Source organism: Peromyscus maniculatus, chromosome 18 (assembly GCF_049852395.1).
Source record: "Peromyscus maniculatus bairdii isolate BWxNUB_F1_BW_parent chromosome 18, HU_Pman_BW_mat_3.1, whole genome shotgun sequence".
Taxonomy (NCBI): Eukaryota; Metazoa; Chordata; class Mammalia; order Rodentia; family Cricetidae; genus Peromyscus; species Peromyscus maniculatus.
The window spans coordinates 43,561,219-43,578,596 of record NC_134869.1 but is presented as its reverse complement, the minus strand read 5'-3'; the positions used below and the strand labels follow the sequence as shown (position 1 = coordinate 43,578,596).

General features: G+C 58.7%; 2 protein-coding genes across 11 annotated transcripts; both read right to left on the bottom strand.

Annotated features, from left to right (window-relative positions):
* Window positions 1–52: 52 nt before the first annotated feature.
* On the bottom strand, window positions 53–8,677 carry LOC102924912 (solute carrier family 26 member 10). 4 transcript variants are annotated; one of them, XM_076554120.1, is made up of 20 exons: window positions 8,607–8,677; window positions 7,945–8,038; window positions 7,451–7,688; window positions 6,842–6,873; window positions 5,838–5,995; window positions 5,486–5,650; window positions 5,090–5,242; window positions 4,315–4,397; window positions 4,017–4,164; window positions 3,800–3,913; window positions 2,404–2,481; window positions 2,217–2,312; window positions 1,657–1,763; window positions 1,488–1,557; window positions 1,306–1,422; window positions 1,185–1,218; window positions 1,022–1,104; window positions 882–936; window positions 668–774; window positions 53–193 (listed from the first exon to the last, which is right to left on the bottom strand). In XM_076554120.1, exons 1-20 carry the CDS (start codon window positions 8,661–8,663, stop codon window positions 155–157), a joined length of 2,028 nt encoding a protein of 675 aa, XP_076410235.1. In that variant the 5' UTR covers window positions 8,664–8,677; the 3' UTR covers window positions 53–154. The 4 variants fall into 4 exon arrangements, with proteins under 4 accessions (XP_076410235.1, XP_076410236.1, XP_076410237.1 ...); XM_076554121.1 differs by having other exon boundaries at window positions 6,842–6,952; window positions 7,920–8,038; window positions 8,607–8,644; XM_076554122.1 differs by lacking the exons at window positions 7,945–8,038; window positions 8,607–8,677 and having other exon boundaries at window positions 6,842–6,952; window positions 7,451–7,820.
* A 1,091-nt stretch (window positions 8,678–9,768) lies between these two features.
* On the bottom strand, window positions 9,769–17,335 carry Arhgef25 (Rho guanine nucleotide exchange factor 25). 7 transcript variants are annotated; one of them, XM_042263345.2, is made up of 16 exons: window positions 17,083–17,335; window positions 16,704–16,818; window positions 14,205–14,419; window positions 13,976–14,071; window positions 13,320–13,396; window positions 13,091–13,157; window positions 12,802–12,905; window positions 12,503–12,572; window positions 12,307–12,396; window positions 12,120–12,212; window positions 11,939–11,989; window positions 11,664–11,804; window positions 11,230–11,439; window positions 10,939–11,119; window positions 10,435–10,646; window positions 9,769–10,210 (listed from the first exon to the last, which is right to left on the bottom strand). In XM_042263345.2, the coding sequence occupies exons 1-16, from the start codon at window positions 17,179–17,181 to the stop codon at window positions 10,103–10,105; spliced, it is 1,929 nt and encodes a 642-aa protein (XP_042119279.1). In that variant the 5' UTR covers window positions 17,182–17,335; the 3' UTR covers window positions 9,769–10,102. The 7 variants fall into 7 exon arrangements, with proteins under 7 accessions (XP_042119279.1, XP_042119282.1, XP_076410239.1 ...); XM_042263348.2 differs by having other exon boundaries at window positions 10,531–10,646; XM_076554124.1 differs by having other exon boundaries at window positions 10,531–10,646; window positions 11,664–11,741; window positions 17,083–17,322.
* Window positions 17,336–17,378: the final 43 nt, after the last annotated feature.

The window sequence follows — 17,378 nt, the reverse complement described above, 5'->3', positions numbered from 1 at the left end:
TGGAGAGGTCCACATGCAGACACCTAGACCCATTTCAGGGGCCGCAGAGAGTCTCAGCTTCATTTTATTGGTTGCATTTTGGCGGGGGGCTCAAGGGCCGTGGCCTTCCTCACACACATACTGTCGGGGCCTCTCACACTCCGGGTGACATCGGTCAGACCCATACTGTGCAGATCTTCGGGCCAGTGGGCTTCTGGGGAAGAAAAGGGCAGTTCAGGAATATTAGGTTACTACCATCCGTATCTGCGACTCCGTGCTCTGAGAGCAAATCGGCCCTTAGGAGACCTTTGTGCAGGTCTTCACCGTTGGTGAAGGGTGGTCCACACTCCCTAACTTGTGTGTTTGTTTGTTTGGAGACAGGGTCTTTCTGTGTATCTCAGGCCGTTCTGGAACTCCCTTTGTAGACCAAGCTGGCCTCAAACTCACAGAAATCCTCCTGCCTCTGCCTCCCATGTGCTGGGGGATTAAGGGTGTGCCCAACCCCCCCCACCCCACTCCCCACCCACCCCCACCCCCCGCCCTCCAGTCCACTAGTTAGTTTCTCCCTACTTCCCTCTTGGTCTTCCTCAGTCCTCTCTCCCAATCCCTCGTCCCAGATTTTCATCTCTTCCTCCTCACCCTGGCCCAGCACCTCCTGGCTCCTGCCCCCGAGGCTACTCGCCCTTACCAGTCTCTCCAGCGCATACGCGGCTGCGTCCTGGACACTCACAAAGAGTCGTTCCGGAGTCATTCTATCCAGGAGTCCAGCCCGGGTCAAGGTCTCCAGCACCAGGGCTGTGTGGGAAAGGTGTCAGGTGTTGGGGGCCCCCAATCCCTCCCCAAGTGTCCGGTCAATCCCTGCTCCCCCATCTCCCCCTCCCCCCATTCTTCACGCCACACACCATTACACTGAGCCAGGAGGAGACAGATCCCGGCATCCTGGCATCGCCTGGCGAGCTGCAGGAACCAGACAGAGGGGTTAAACCCAAATCAAGGGAGTGGGGTGACAGGGAGTTATTCCTTAGCTCCCCTGCGCCCTCACCTGTACCACTTCCCTGGCCCCCGCAGCATCTGCAAAGCTGATGCCGCTGAGGTCTAGGATCACCACCCTGATGGGCTCGGCACCTAAGATGGGGAGAAGGCAGGAGCACCCAGACGCCTCTGCGGTTCACAGGCAAACCTCCCTCTCTGTCATCCCGACTCACCTGGGTCAGGCAGACCACCCAGCTTTGGAGACTGCTGTAAACAGAGGGAAACAATGTCGCCACCTCCAATCGCAGGCCTCCCCATCCCAGAGGGCCACTCCTCCTTGACCCAAACCCTCACCTTGCTTCTTTCTCCGAACCCCAGATGCCACTCCACGGTGCGGCGGAACTGCCCACGGGTCGCAAAGTAGAGCGGGGTGGGATAGCTCAGGATACAGAGGCCCGGAACCTGGAGGAGCTAAAGGGCGAGAGAGTCAGAGACGCCCTGGCAAATCACTGCCTCCTGAGGCTGTGCCCACCCACCTTGTGGCTCTCCCTGAGCGGCCTGTAGAGCTCAGTCCCCTCAGCCAATCCAAGCGCCAGGCACTGCACCCTGGGGAAGACACTGGGGTCAGATTCCGAGCCTAGCCTGGCCTGGCTGTAGTCACCCCCAAAGTATCTCATTTCAACCGTACCCCATCTCTGTGCTCACCTCTGAGTTCGGCAGACCACTGTCATCATAGAGACGACCACACCCACAGCCAGGCCCAGGTCCACATTCAGGGTCACTACTGCCACCCAGGTGACCATCCACACAGCCTGGAGGACATGGATATGGGTGTTATTTCCCAGGAGAAACACAGGTTCAAGGACAAATATGAGTAAGGATGACCCAGGAGAAAGGAAGCGCGGCAGAGAAAGAAAGGGGAGGACTTCCTTAAGAGTGTACACACCAGCTACAATAATGTCAGACCCTGTGTGGGTTGGGAGGTCTGGACTGGGGGTGAAGTTCAGTGGTAGGGAACTCTGCTAAAATTCATGGGGTTCTGGGTTCAATCTTCACAATCACCAAAAAAAAAAAAAATGCCCCCAAACAAAACCCTGGTCCCATGAGCTCAAATCTCAACCTTTCCCTTTCCTGACATACGAATGAGGTCTGTGTGTCGAAGGTTGTGTGGATTAATGAGCTTAGGACCAGAATGATCAGCTTCGGTCCAGGGCAGAAGCCAGGGATGCTGGGGAGTGGCAACCTGGGGCAAAGTCATTTCTCACAAAGTCCACGCGGCTGATGTGCCATAGCTGCGGCAGTTCCTGCATCTGGAAGAACATCTGGCGCATGCTGGAGATGTTGATGCACGCCAGGACAGCCTGGAGACGGAGAAGAATGGGCCTTTGTCCAAAGGCTCTGGGCTCCAGCCAGTTCCACTCAAGCGCACGGTGCCTCTCTTCCCCTCCCTACCTTGGGCAGGTAGTAGAAGAAAGGCCCCAGCCACAGGAGCACCGAGAGAACCACTGTGCAGGAGAAGAGGCCGGCCAGCTGCGGGGGAAGGAAGGACAGACAAGGGGGAGGAAGAACCTCCTCCACCCCCACCCACGGGAGCCGGTCTCCCTGCCCAGCCTGTCCCATCTTCAGAATCTCCCTCCTCCTAACCCTTTGGCACATACATGCCCTGCTCACCCACTCCCTGAGGCTCTGCCAGTCACACTTAGCCCCGCCCCCCCAGTTAAAGCTCTCTCAGACATATGCAGGTCAACCTCGCCATTGCAGCCCATCTCCATCTTAAAAGGTCCTCTTGGTGCTGATGGCGTGGCAAGCAGGCTATACCCATCTGCTTAGGGTACCAGCAAAGTAAGGAAAACAAAAAATACTGGGGGAAGGGTGACGTGTAATTTTTTTTTAGAGGTCCTTATGGAAAAGGTCAGCATTTTATTGTGTGCGTGTGCGTGCGTGCGTGCATGTGTGCGTGTGCGTGCGTGCGTGCGTGCGTGCGTGCGTGCGTGCGTGCGTGTGTGTGTGTGTGTGTGTGTGTGTGTGTGTGTAGCAGTACAAGTATGTGCAGAGACGACACACCCCTGTCCCGGTTCTTGTAGAATTTGACACTGAGGCAGGGTCTCTCAGTTGAACCCAGATCTGGCTGTTACAGGGTAGCCTAGCTAGTCCCCTTGCTCCAGGGCACCCCATCCCCCATCTCTGTCTTCAAGACAGGTCGCCATGCCCATGGAGCTGGGATTTGAACTCCTGCCCTCACGCATAGGCCGTTTCCCCAGCACAGATGTACCCTATGTACCCTAGACAGCCTCGAGCCCCAGATTCCCCCTGCCTCAGTCAGCCTGGAATTCTGGGTATGTAATACAACATTCAGTTATTATATATGTGTATGATATGTACTCAGTGTTCTGCCTGCATGTGTCCCTGCAGGCCAGCAGAGGGCGCCAGATCTCATTACAGATGGTTGTGAGCCACCATGTGGTTGCTGAACTGAACTCAGCTCCTCTGCAAGAGCAGCCAGTGCTCTTGACCACTGAGCCATCTCTCCAGCCCATATACTGGGTTTTTCGGGACAGGGTTTCTCTGTGTGACAGCTCTGGTCTAGGCTGGCCTAGAACTCACAGAGATCTGCCTGCCTCTGCCTCCCAAGTTCATCGGAGGCACCATAGCTTTAGTCAGTGCTTACAGCCTACAGAGGTCCTTGTGGGGCTTGTCTACTGTCTAATCCCGCTCCTTATAATCCCTTCTCTCGTTTCCATCCTCTAGTATATAGATGCTATTGGGGCATCCGCCTCTGTCCCCATCCTCTGTTGTCTCCCCTGCCTGAGCACCCCATCTTTTTCTCCTCACCCAAGGACTCTCTTACCTGTGTGTTCCCACCAGCGTCCACCAATAAGCTGGTTGTAGCCAGTGTGGCCGAGTTGGGGAAACAAGAGAAGAGAGAAGACACAAGGTTGGAGACACCGTGGGCCAGGAGTTCCTAGAGGAACGCAGTGGGGTGAGGAGGAGGAAGACACAGGCTCGGGAGAGTAAGGCTAAGGGGTCCCTCTGGAAAAGGCTGGCGTCCTCAACCAGTCTCACACCTGGTTGGGGTCAATCGTGTAGCTATACTTGTCTGCGTAGATGGAGGCCAGGGAGGTGGACACGGCGAAAGTAACCAACGCGATGGGCAGCGCGTCGGCCAGTATCCTGGGCAGCTCATCCAGGGCGGGGAAGAGGGGCTGGGGAAATCTAGAGAGGGAAGGATCCGGGGTAAGGATGGCCTGGGTGCTCCGGGGAAACCGAGCAGAAAGGGCAGAAAGGATGGGGCAGGAAGGGGCGGGGGGGGGGGGTCCTGAGGGAGAGGAGGGGGAAGGAAGAGGCGTCTTCTCTCTCTCTTACCCTCCAGGCAATAGTCCCACCACCTGGACATTGTATCTTGTGTCCAGGGACGAGGCAAAGCACAGCACAGTGGCCAGAAGCACCTGAGGGAAATAGCAAATTAGGGCCCAGAAAGAGAGGGGGGCTTGTGGAAGAGTCTGGAAGAGGCTCAAGAGGAAAGGGAATCCCAGTGTGGGGCTGGGTGGTCTCAGCAGGTGAGGCCACGGAGTGTTTGGAATGGATGCCTAACAATTATATCTCACCTACCGTGAAGGACGGGGCATAGTGTTTGCCTGGAGAGAGACAGAGAGAGACAGAGAGACAGAGGATCTAAGAGGAGGTCCTTTGGGAATGGACCCAAAAGATACACTTGAGCCATTCTGAGCGGAGAAGCTGGACCATATCTAAGCACGTCGGGATTACCTGTGGAAAGCTCTGACATTTATTTACACAGGAAGAGAGTTACCTAGGTGGACAGTGAAAGGAAGATACTGTGGATTACGGTGAGAGACCCGTGAGGAGAGACTAAAACGTGCGATGGGAAGAAAGGAGGCGGCTGGACCCGGGAAGTGGGACAGGACAGGTGGGCGGTTCTGGTGGGTCGATTGCTCCTCCGGAAGATGCTTGGAGAAGCCTCACAGGTGTCCACGAGACGTCTCGCTTGTGACTCCCGTGCACTCCACAAGGGGGCATTCTACAAGGATCCCGTAGCCTCTAGATCCCACTGGATGGGTTAGATGGGGTGGGGGTGGGGGGACACAGCACGGGGCAGGCAGGGACCTAGGGTGGCCCTCACCATGACTACTTCTCCTGGGATCGGAGTGGGTAACCTGTCCCGGAACCGCACGTTCAGCTCCTTGACCGGCACTAGCAACGCCAGGCTGAGCGCGGAGATGGTCAGTTCCGCAGGACTGCTCCGGGCCAGGGCCGTGAGCACCGCGGCCAGCGTCTGCAGGCAGGCAGGGACCGTGAGCAAAGGCCGGGTGCCGGCGTTAACCGACCCCGCCGGACTCAGCACCGGCCCAGCAGACCCGAGCCAAGCTCGCCCCTCCCCAGCGCCCTCACGCCGCAGCACCGTGCGTCCTTCCCCTCCTTTCCCGGGCCGCGCCATCCCTCTGCCCTCCGCCCCTCCCCTCCCGAGTTATCCTTTTCCTGTGACTTCTAGAAACCTCTTTTTTCCTCCCACTCCCACCTTGAAGAGAGAAAAGCAGCCGATCTGGCGTGGGAGAGACAATCCCAGGAGGCTGGGCAGCTGCGACACGAGCACGTGCAGCGCGGCCCCGCTGGTCAGCGCCTTGACCACAGGCTCGGAGAGAAAGGTGGACAGGACACCGAGCTGCAGCGCGAACATCGCCAGCTGCAGAGAAGGTGGAGGGGGGTGGACATCTGCAGCTCGGGACCTGCCGCCGAGGCCTGTTCCTAACACACACACACACACACACACACACACACACACACACACACACGCCCATCCTCAGGCCCAATTGTTCCGGTCCCCTTCGGTGGATCCATCCCCTAGGGGTCAGTCCTGGGTCCTCCCTTACCATCAGCGCCCCACTCCCGAAGGCCACAGCCGCTGCCGCCCCAACCCTCCGGGCTTCCAATTGCTCCCTTTCAACGCCGCTGAGGTTCCCCGCCAGGGGTTCGGGCACCAGCCGCTCGACCACAGAGCCGGTCATGAGGCTGAGGACTGCGAAAGTTCCTGCAGCCGGGCACCAAACGCAGAGGGTTAGCAGCCGTGCAGCCTGGGCCAGAGCAGCAGCCCGGACTCCCGCAGTTCTAGAGCCTCGGGGTGCTGCTGTCTGATCCACACCCTCTTAGAAGCTAGCTGCCGCGTGCACGTGAAGAGCTTGGGGTCCCGGGCTGGTGCTGCAGCCGAGAACCCGAGGGCAGGGAGGAAAAGAGTGCGCCCCTTGGCAAAAAGCGCCCCCTCCCGCAGGCTCTCAGCGGACCGTGCACCTCTTCTTTCCCTTCAAAGCCAAATTTAAGCAAATTTCACAGGGGACAAGGAGATCTGGGTGAACTCCCGCCTCTGTATCCACATCAGCGAGTCTTGGGGGGGTGGGGAGTCACAGAGTTCTGTGCCACGAGGGTGGGAGGGTGGGGATGGGTTGGGGATATAATGGGGTAGCAATTAGGTGAGGGACAGTGGCAGAGGGGAATAGGGACCCAAAGCTTTCAAGTAGCAGCCTTTAATACCCGGCAAGAGGCAGACAGATCTCTGAGTTGGATTGGAGACCATCTGGTCTCTGGGGTAGCCTCAGACCAGCTAAGACTATGCAGGGAGACTCTATTTCCCCACCCTCATTAGCCTCAACCCCCCGACCATTTTCTTTCTTTTTGTTTTGTTTCTAGACAGGGTTTCTCTGTGTAGTTTTGGAGCCTGTCCTGGATCTCGCTCTGTAGCCCAGGCTGGCCTCGAACTCACAGAGATCCGCCTGCCTCTGCCTCCCAAGTGCTGGGATTAAAGGTGTGCGCCCCCCCCCCCCCGCCGCCCGGCTGACTATTTTCATCCTAAAGAGAAGTCATGGGCAGTCTGGCTGCTCACCAGTGGACAGGTGTCTCCCGGTGCCCAGCAGACTGTAGATGAGAACCGGAAAGAAAGAAGTGTAGAGTCCGAAGACCGGGGGCACCGAGGTCAGGAGGGCAAAGGCCATGCCTAGGAGGAAGTAGAAGGAAAGGCGTGTGTGTGTGTGTGTGTGTGTGTGTGTGTGTGTGTGTGTGTGTGTGTGTGTTGGGGGGGGGTGACTATAGCCTCCAGGTACTGCCCTTCACCACACTCTTGGGCTGGCATCGGGGACTCTAACTCTGAGGGAACAGAGAGGTTAATGGGCCTCAGTGGGAGGTCGTGAGGCTGACAAGGTCACAGATCCTTGCCCACGTCCTGGGTGGCAGGTTTTGTGCCTCTCTTCGATTCTCTGAGGTGGAACAGAGTCCTAGATGTCTCACAGGATTGCACAGAGGAGGAGGGATGGGGGGGGGGACATGATGGAGTCCCACAGTCCTCCTCCCAAACTGAGCCCCAAATTCCCTCTCTGACCCGGCAGGGACTCAACTAACCCACCACCTTATGCTCCACTCTCAGCTCCCCGGGGCTCCTCCCTGGACACCCCCCATAGCTTGGAACCCCCAACGGGCCGCCGCTGGGGCCTCTCACCCTGGGGCACGTGCACGACGCCCACGGTCACTCCGGCCACAGCATCCCCTAGCAGCCAGGCTCGCCAGCGGTAGTGGGGTACCCAGCGCAGCGGGGGGACCCGTGCCAGCAGCACGCGCCACGCCCCCGGCCCAGAGCAGAAGCCGCAGGCTCGCCTCCTCCGCAGCCTGCACAGCCAGGGTAGGCAGGGCTCCGCCGCCGCGGGTAGCTCCGGCTCCTCTGCGCCCCCGAAAAGCTCCTGGAAGCGAGCGTGGGTGAGAGGTTCCCTGAACCTAGAGCTCAGCGGAGACTTCAGCTCAGAAACCTCTTCCGGACCTGAGCAGGGCCCGGAGACGAGTGGCCCACTCATTTTTTTGTCCTTGGCCCCCTGCAGTATCTCTCGGTCTTAAATACCCCTCTGTCCCCCACCCCTACCCCCCACCCCCTCTAGTCCTGAGCCCGCCTCCATAAAGCAGGGTCCAATCCGGACCTGCAGGGAGTACTCTCCAGAGTACCTCCTTGGGTCAGGCTTGGGTGGAAAATGTCCTTGTTAGGCGCCTCCTCAGACATCCTTAGCCGGATCTGACTGCCTGGAAGCCTGGGGGCGTGCTGTGAGGAATGGTAGAGAGATAAGAGACCCACAGCCACTTCCGGGGATCCTCACCTCTTCATGGGGGGGCCCTTTCCTCATTTACGCTTGGAGCAACAACAGCTGGTTTCTTTGGGTCAGTGGTCTTTTTCCTGCAATACTCCCACCAGTGGGGTACAGAGCTCATTGCCAGTTGGGATTCCCCACCCAAATCCCATTCCCCATGTGGCAAGCTTACCCCAAGACAGGTGTTTTATAACAAGAAAGCAGTCGTATAAGCTAATACCCAGTGAACAAGGACAGGGACAGAGAACTACCTACCCACCTCTCTGCTAGGTAGGGGTGGCTGGGCCTGGTTTAGGGGAAACATTGAACTAATTTGAAATTTTTATTTTATAGGAGCCGCAAAGCCCCGAAGTCCTGTTCCTGACATCCAGGTTTCTTCTCAAAGCAGGCATTCAGCAGTACACGTTTAAACCAACGGCTCGGCTCGCCCCTCGCTGCCGGCCCGGCTGCCCCATTACAGCCGGCATTGGTGAGCCTGGCTGCCCTGGGGGCACAAAGGGACCACCCACCCACCTCATGTACCTGTGGTCCCCGAAGAGACACACATTCCTGCTGTTTGCGGGTCATCCCCTCTTCCATCCAAAGACACTTTAGCAACCCCCCCCCATAACTCTCTGGTTCCCCAAGTCCCTGACCCCAAAGCCCAGGGTGGGGTACAGAGAGGGTGGGCCTCTCCTCTTCAATTCCTCCCATTGTTCCCCAGAAATCTTATCTGGGCCTTACGTCCTGTCCCCCCCTTGTGGATCCCTCCCCTCATTGTCAGCCAGAGGGACCCGGGGCCCGTGGGGAGGCTCCAGCATCTCCACACCCTCCCACCCCTGGAGTCTATTGTCTACCGAGGAAGCTCCAGCCCACGTGACTGAGCCCAGGGGACTGCTGGACACAGTGGACACACAGACACATAGGGACCCAGAGGCCATCTGGGTCTCTGTACACTTGGCTGTCCCTGTCCCAGGGGCCATGCCAGGAGCTGGGAGGGGTAAAGACCTCTTCGGCGCTCCACTCTTAGGTCTGGGTTTGAAGAACCCACTCCTGTTCAGTGTGGACATACCCCCCCCCCCCGGAAGAGGGCAAAGGAGACTCTGGATCCTCTCTCCACCATCCCGTTCTTCGGCAGAACATGGAAGCCTCAGACAAAGGTACCCTGGGTATTTTATACACTAGTATCTAGGTGTGTGTGTGTGTGTGTGTGTGTGTGTGTGTGTGTGTGTGTGTGTGTTGGGTAGTAGGATGTCACAAGTGAGCCTTCTGGTGGAGTTTGAACCGAAGAATAAATCTAGAACCTAGAAGGACTGAATAAAGGGAGACTACATTAAAGTAACTCTAGTTTCCCCTGAGCCCCAGGCGGGGACCGAGCGACGCTGTCATTGCAGTGGATGACAAAGACAGAGTCTCCTTTGATCATCTACCCCTCTGTTTGTCCTTTGTTTGAGACAGGGTCTCACGCTGTAGACCAGGCTGGACAAGGTCTCACGCTGTAGACCAGGCTGGACAAGGACTCATGCTGTAGACCAGGCCGGCCTCACAAGGACCTGCCTGCCTCTGCCTCCTGAGTGCCGGGATCAAAGGTGTGCGCCACCACATCCAGCTTCTACCTTCTCCTCTCCTCAGACCCCTCCTCCCAGGGCCAGCAAATCTCATCCCCACCACAGCCCCTCCATCTCCCACCACCAAGACAGCAGCCTAGTGATGTAACAAAACCTTTATTCACAGGAAACTGGAAAACAAAACCAATCATGTCTCTCTGGTCCCTGCCCCAGCCCTCCCTCCAAGCCCCTACATATCCTCCATTTGAGGGGAACCATGCACGGAGTGGAGCTGACGGATCCTGTGTTCCTTGTGCAGAGAAGAGTCCTTTCAGGTCTAGGCACTCCCCTTGGGGTTGAGCTCTCTCCCAGCCTTGCCCATCCTCCACACACCAGGAAGAAAGGACCCTGGCGCATCGCCAGGATGCTCTTCCGATTCCTTGAGGGCCCAGTGGCTGAATCAGCACCATTCCCAAGGCCTTCCTTCACCAGTTATAACTCATCTTCATCCAGCTTGGCCAGCCTGGCCTGACCGGGTGGGGTGCTCGGGGCTGGGAGGGCTGGAGGCTTGTGAGGAATCTGGGGGGCATCACTGAGAGCCTGCAGGAAGATTCAAGTTGAGGATCAGCAGAGGCCACCAGCCGACGCTCACCCCTCTTCCGGTTAAAGCCCCTAACCAGATCACCCTCCTCTTGCCCCGGAATTAATCCGGAGAGGGTAAAGATGGAAAGTCACACAAAAGGAGCGTGGCAGAAGGGGGGAGATGGGGTGGGAGGAACAAATGCCCTCCCCTTCCTACCCTAGTAGGAGGCTGTTTCTCGTACCTTTACATCCAGGGGCAAGGGTGCTCTGGGCACCTCCCCTTTGGGCAAAAGCAGCAGGGAAGGGAGGGAGCCATTGACAGGTGTGTGCATGCTGACCTGGGCCAGGTCTCCAGGCCGCATCCGCCCAGGGCTCCCTACCCCGGGCCCTCCTGGCCGCCCCAGGCTGTTGGTCTGGCTCTCCCGTCTCTGGTACTCAATGGGGGACTGCAGTGCTGGGGAAGGGAAGGAGGAGGAGAGCTGTAACGGGGGAGGCAGACGGAGCCCCTGCCTCCCCCTTCCTCCCACTGGCCCCGCCCGCCCTCCGGATTCAGCCAATGTAAAGTGCCTGGAACTCTTAGAGGATTCTGGGTGGGCAGAGAGAGAATGGAGAGAAGCCAGGCACAAAGAACCAAGGGTTGGAGGTTGGCCGGGGTGGGAGTGGGGTGGGGGGGGTGGGGGTGGGGTGGGGGGGTGGGGGTGGGTTCAGGAGGTCAAACTACTGCGGAGGGATGATGGGAGCTTCACCATTGAGAAAGTCCCGCTGGCTCTCCAGGATCTGGGCCACTTGCTTGATCCAGGCCTGACTGACTGCTGGGTCGGAAGCCTGCAGAACGTAGCGCTGGATCCCACCTTCCGGCCCCCTAGAGGTCAGCGCGAAACGGCAAGGGTTGCCTTGGAGGTTTCCCTCCAGGCCTAGGCAGCTCACCTGGATTTGCAAACAGGAACAGTCCTCAGGTTCTGCGGGCCCCTCCACCAACCCCAGGAGTCAGGTCTCACCCCAACCCGTCTGCCCCTCCCCACGGCACCCCCCCACACCTTGATACTGCTCTTGTACACGTAGCCAGGCTGTGTACCGCCTCGGCCTCCTCCTCCTGCTCCTCCCAATGCCTCGCTGAAGATGACGATTTGCTCAAACAGGAAGACGCGCCTCTCTCGACCCCGGGAAGAAAGCAGACCCCCAGCCTCGGGCTCTGTCACCAAGAATGTGTCCTGGCCCAAGAGCTTCCCCTGGGCCGTTAGTTTTCCCTGGAACCAAGGGACACGGCTGGCCTCTGAGAGAGCATGAGAAGGGTTCCAACAGAGCATCTGCTTCTCCCGCCCTCCCCGCCCCCGCCCCCCCCCCCGCCCCCTCCCTGACACTCCCAACTAACCCTGGTGGAGTCTCAGAAGGTGATTCCTTATAAGGATCCGGAGTGCTAAGACCTGAGCTCTAGGACACTGCACTGCCGTTTCTTGCCCCGTTCCCATACCTCGAATCCTCGAAGTCTCCCCAGGGACATCATGTCATCACAACGCTTGGGTACGAAGCACATGACCTCCACAGCTTGCTGGGATAGAGGTGAAGAGGGGCATTGTTGGACACACAGGGCCATTCCTGGCAAACAGGCCTCCTTTCGAGAGAGGCAGACAGTTGCCTCTCCACACATCACCACCAGGGGGGCCTCTCCCTAAAAACCAGACCTCCCTGGACCACCCAGAGACTGAGGTACCCACGAGACTAAGAGAAGGTTCCTGGGAACCTCACCTCCAGCTCGTCAGTACCCAGGCCAGCTCTGCTGTAATACTTCAGAAAGTCCTAGGACACAAAGAAGAGATGTTCAGGGAGATTGTGAGCACACCCTCAGAAGTGCTCGCATCCAGCCCTGAGGACTGAGGAAATGCCTGTCCCAGCCAGCTGTGTCCCCGGGGCCTAGGGTGGTCCTGACCTTGAGCAACAGCTGGTATTTCATAATTCGCTGCACAGGTTTAATGAGGAGGTCATTGAGCTGCAGACGGTGTCCCAGCTGCTGCCTGAGCTCCTGGGGACAAGGACAGGCCTGAAAAGCCTGTTCACGCTGATTCTCTGCTCCCCTCCCCCCTCCCCTCCAAGGCACCCCAGCCACAACCACTGACCTCAAAGTAGCTGTCCCCAAATTCTGACACCACATGTTCTGACTTGGGCTTATTCTGACAGTAGACCACATACATATGCAGCCGGCGCTCCTAACAGGGGTAATGTTGAGCAGATGACGGCAGGGCAACCCAGGGCACATCTCCACTGAGCCCGGAACCCATCCCAAGTCCTTCCCCGGCTAGAGCCCGGCCTCACGTGTTTGATGAACAGCTGAGCCAACAAATCGGGATCTTTCAAACACAGCTGCAGCTCCTGCAGGAAATAGCTGGAAGGGTTGGGAGACAGGGCCCCACATCACATCGAACACTCCTCAGACCACTCAGCCCTCCCCACACATCCCAGATGTTCAGTCACATGCCCCAGTCACTCTCCCTACAAAACCCCAAGGCTCCTTGAGTCCCGGGGGACCCATGGCTGGGATGCAGAATCTAGGATAGAGAGATGACTAGACGGATGCCCTCCCCCAGCACCTGGCTCAGGGCTCCATCACTCACTCTCTGTGCCACTCATAGATTTGCTGAATGTTCCCGAACACAATCCTGTCACGACCTCGAAGACTCTCAGGGACCCCCTGAGTAGCCATGGTAGCCATGTAACCCTGTGGGGAGGATGAGAGGGGACTGTGAGCTTGTAACCTCGGCTCTGGGCAGCCCCAACACAGGGTCCAGAAGTAAGGGCACTAGGAAGCTGGTAGAGAGGCAGAGGGGCGCACCACCTCTTGAAGATGTCCCCAGGCAGAGGGAAGGGGTGAGTGGACCGTGGCCGGGAAGAGGAGAGAACTACCTCTACAATCTGTCCCAAGTCATCCACGTACATTTTTTCTGTTTCTACCAGCTCACTCAGGACAAACCTAGGGAGTACAAGGCGGTGCGAGGATGCCATCACTTCAGAGTCCAGAGACATCCTCAGCTCAGCCAGTTCTTCCTGGACTAAATGACCCTCCATCCCCACAGCCACCCCCGGAGGGCCAATCTTGTGGAAGCTTGGGAACTGGAGTGTGCTGTGAACTTACATACTCCTTTCCAGGGCGACCTTCTTCTGTTCTTCCTCATTCTGGGGAGCTTGAGACAAAGTCTCCTCTTCAGGTGGCTAGAAGGTAAGAGCATCCAGGGCAAAAAAAAAAAAAAAAAAACCTTTTCAGTGAGGAGCGCCTTTTCAGATCTATATTCATTTGTTTGTTTGTTTTCAGACAGGGTCTCTCTATGTAGTTCTGGCTGTCCTGGAACTTGCTATATAAACCCAGGCTGGCCTTAAACCTACAGATATCCACCTACCTCTGCCTCCTGAGTGCTGGAATTGAAGGTGTGGGTCATCATACCTGGCCTAAGATTTATTTTATTATTATTATTATTATTATTATTATTATTATTAAGGTATTGGGGTGCCACGTGTGTGCTGGTACCCACAGAGACCAGAAGAAGGTACTGGGTCCTTTGGAGTTGGAGATCCAGGTAACTGTGAATCACGTGATGTGGGTGCTAGGAACTGAACTTGGGTCTTCTGGAAGAGTAGCAAGTGTGCCTAACCACTGAGCCACACGTCTCCAGCCGTTACTTGATTATTTTGAAACATGACCTCCTATAGCCCAGGAGGGCCTGGAACTTGATACGTAGCTGAAGTTGGCCCTGAACAGGTGCGTGCCACATGCCCAGCTCTATGTCTCCATACCTGTGTCTTGTCTCCAGGACCCTCCAACAATGTAGTCAGTAAGGTTAGTTCTGGCAACCCCTCTCCTGCGGCTAGCGTTGGTTCCAGCATCCAGTTCTAAGGCCAGACAGGTGACTGAGGTCATGCACAGTAGATGGGCTCCCCTGCAGTGACCAGTGACCCCCAACCTGCTGCCCTCTTTCCCGGGGTCGTTCCTGGAGGCCCTGCTTCTGTGGCACAGGCTGCTCACCTCATATTGTCCTGTTTGACCACTGTCTGCCTCGGTTTCCACACTGAGGCAATGTTTGGAATGATCCAACCATCTCCTCAGGCCAGCTACGGGTCCAGGGGGGACCGGAGAACAGGGGTGAGAGCTGAGGCCAGAGCTGGGGCCAGACGGGGCAGCCAGACCCGAAGCAGCGGAGGCTGACACGCTCCCCTCACTACCAGCAATGGAGTAGGATTCTAACCGGAGAGAAAGAGAGCAGTTGACGGACACTGCCCCAGCGCCAGACTTGGGGTCCTAGGGGGATTCCCAGGCCGTCCTCTCCGTGATGTGCAGACCCTGTCCTCCAGGGTCTTTTGCCAACTCTCGTTTGAACCTGCCAGGATAGAAATCTTTGCAAGGGCACCCCGGGGCGGAAGGACAGAAAACACCTGGCTCCGAGGCCTGTCCTCCCCCAGTTCCACGCGGAGGTTCCCCATACCCTGAGCACAGCACAGATATGGGGGTGGGGGCAGCCATCTGGGCAGATACTGGAAACTGGGGGGGTAGCCATCTGCTTTCCTACAGCACTCCCCCTTCCAATAGGTACAGACCATTCTCCCAGAGAGGGGTGAGAACAGGAGTGAGGGGTGAGAACTCGGCTGTCTGCCACCCCCAGACCCCTCCTCCTCCAGCGCCAGTAATTACTATATAATTTTTTTTTTTTTTTGGACTGCCCACCTCTGCAGCACATGCACATACCCAACAGAGAGGCCGTGAGGAGAGCGCAGCAGGGGGTCATCTTTGGTCAGCAATTGAGAAAAGCTGCCATTCTGAATTCTTTCAAAGCCCCTTACAGTCACCCCCCCACCCCACCCACCTCCCCACCCCCCCACCCCCCAGTTCTCATTCCCCTGCTCTCTTCTCAGAATACTTTTCAGCCAAGCGATGTGAGCGAAGATACGTGGTTCTGGGCCTAAGAAGATCGTGAGAGAATTTTTTCCTCCTAGCCAGCTGATTATAGCAATGAGTCCTCTGACCCTTCCCCAATTCCCTCAACTTGGAAATCGAGCGGGAAGGACCTTAGAGAGTCTCTGTTAAATCGCTTTCCTGGAAACACACAGAGGCTCCAACCCTAAATCCCTAGGGCCGGAGCCAGCAGATGCCCCAAACCCCAGCTCAAGGCACCCCCACCCCCTACTCAAGGCTGCCCCCCTCACACTCACCACGTCCCCCCCGGGCGAAGCAGCAGCCGCATTTTGCCAGCACTTTCCGGATCACTCGGGGACAGGCACAGCGACCCTCTTTGTGACCCCCCCGCATGGCGCCCGGGCCCCCCCGCACCCCCCACCCGGGCCGGCCATGCAGGGGGAATCACGGGGGGCGGGGCGGGGACGGCGCAGGGCGCACACCCCCCTCCCTCCCACCGGGGTCCAGGCTTGGGGATGCAGGGGGGGGGTGGGGGGATGGGGAGGAAAGGGATGGGAAGCGGGGGGTCCAGGAGTAGACGGAAGTCGGGGCAGGGGAGCGTGGAGGGAGGGCCGTGCGGGGCCGGGCCGCCGAGTGGGGCGGGGAGGGTTTCCGGAACCCTGGCGGTGCGGGGGCCCGGGGTCCAGATGTCCAGCCAGAGGGGGAGGGACAGTGGGGGGAGGCCCGGCCGGGATGCGACAGCAGCTCCGGGAGCTCCGTCTCCGGCCTCGGCTCAGAGGTGGCTCTAGGCCCGGGCGGGGTGGTGCGGGGGCCGACGGCCCGAGCCACTGGAGGTGCGCGGGTCCGGGCCGCGCGGCGAGCGGAATAGCAGGCCGGGCCGCGGTGCTGCTGCCGCGGGGAGGGGCCTCTGCGGCCCAGCTCCGCCTCCCCCTCCCGCTGCCCCAGCCCCCTCCCCCGGGCTCCACCAAGCTCCCACTCCACGTCCCGAGACCTCCACCCCTCCTCCCGGGCCTGGGCTCCCCCGCCCCAGATCCTGCGCCCTCTGGCATCCCAGCTGCGACTGCGGGGCGCCGGGCTAGGCGAGAAGCCTGGAGGTGGGGGGGGGGGGCGGTCTGCCTCGGTCGCCCCCTGGCCCCTGAGATGAAGGATTCTCTCTCTGGATGGGGCCTTGGCTCGTGTGAAACGTTCTGGGGTTCTGGGTGTCTCCCCCCCACCCCACCCCCTGCGCCCCACGCAGGGCATGCGTGTATGGGGAACACTTTGTGAGGAACACAGCCCAGGTGCCGCCCTCTCTCCCCCGACCCTTCTTTCCTCCAGGCCCCAGAACTCCAAGCTAAAACTAATCACCAATTAAGGCGAAGTCCAGGCGCCTGAGCTGGCCGAGGGCCAGGGGTGGGGCGCGGGGACACTCCACTCCGCCTTCGGGGGGCTGGGGACCCGCCGAAGTGAGGACACACATCGGGCTAGAAGGGCGAAGAGAAGCGTGGTGTCTGCGGTTAAATGGTCCCATGCAAATTGGGTGCAAACCTTGATGTTACTGTGAGCAGGATCTGTGGGAAGTCAGCACTTGGCGCAGGATGGCAAACTGTGCCCCACCCAAGCCCAGCTTCTTACCCGGCTGCAGAGCCCAGGCGCGGACCTCAGGTTCGCGCTCCCCTGTTTGGACCTTCTCGGTACAATCACTGTCTGTCCCGGTACTCCCAGGCCCTAAGGGATCTCTCTTCGGGGTCTGCTGGGACAGAGTCACTGTAAGGACCCCCCCGCTCCACGCGCGGGCTGCCTTGACCTCCCCTTTCCCTCCCCCTCCTGCCAAAATGCGCATTATTTTGAAAGGTTCAACAAGAACCTGGCCTATGCCCTTTATAAGCGAACTTAAGGATCCCTGCCACTGCTCCATATAACTTTTGTTTGCGGGTAAACTGAGTCGTGGAGTGCAGTTCTCCTGAAGTCCCCCTAAAGACCCCCGACCCCACCCGCGGTCCCTCCTTCTTACCCCCTCCTGCCCGGGTACGGCGCATGCGCGCAGCATGCCCCCCATGACCCCCAGTATCCGGTCAGTGCGGCCAGGGGTGGGGCGGTCCGGGGGCTTCATGCTGGACCCCCTACCCTGCTTCAGGTTTCAGGGCCGAGGGGCTACGGAAGCTGGGGGGCTCTGAGGCCTGTCTGCGTCCGGGGTGTTGCTGCGGCCGAATCCGCCCCCCTGCCGGGCTCCGCCCCCACTCCCACCTCGGCCAAACTTCGCAGAAGGGGTAGGGTTGTTCCTTGCTCCGCAAACGGAGTTGAACAACA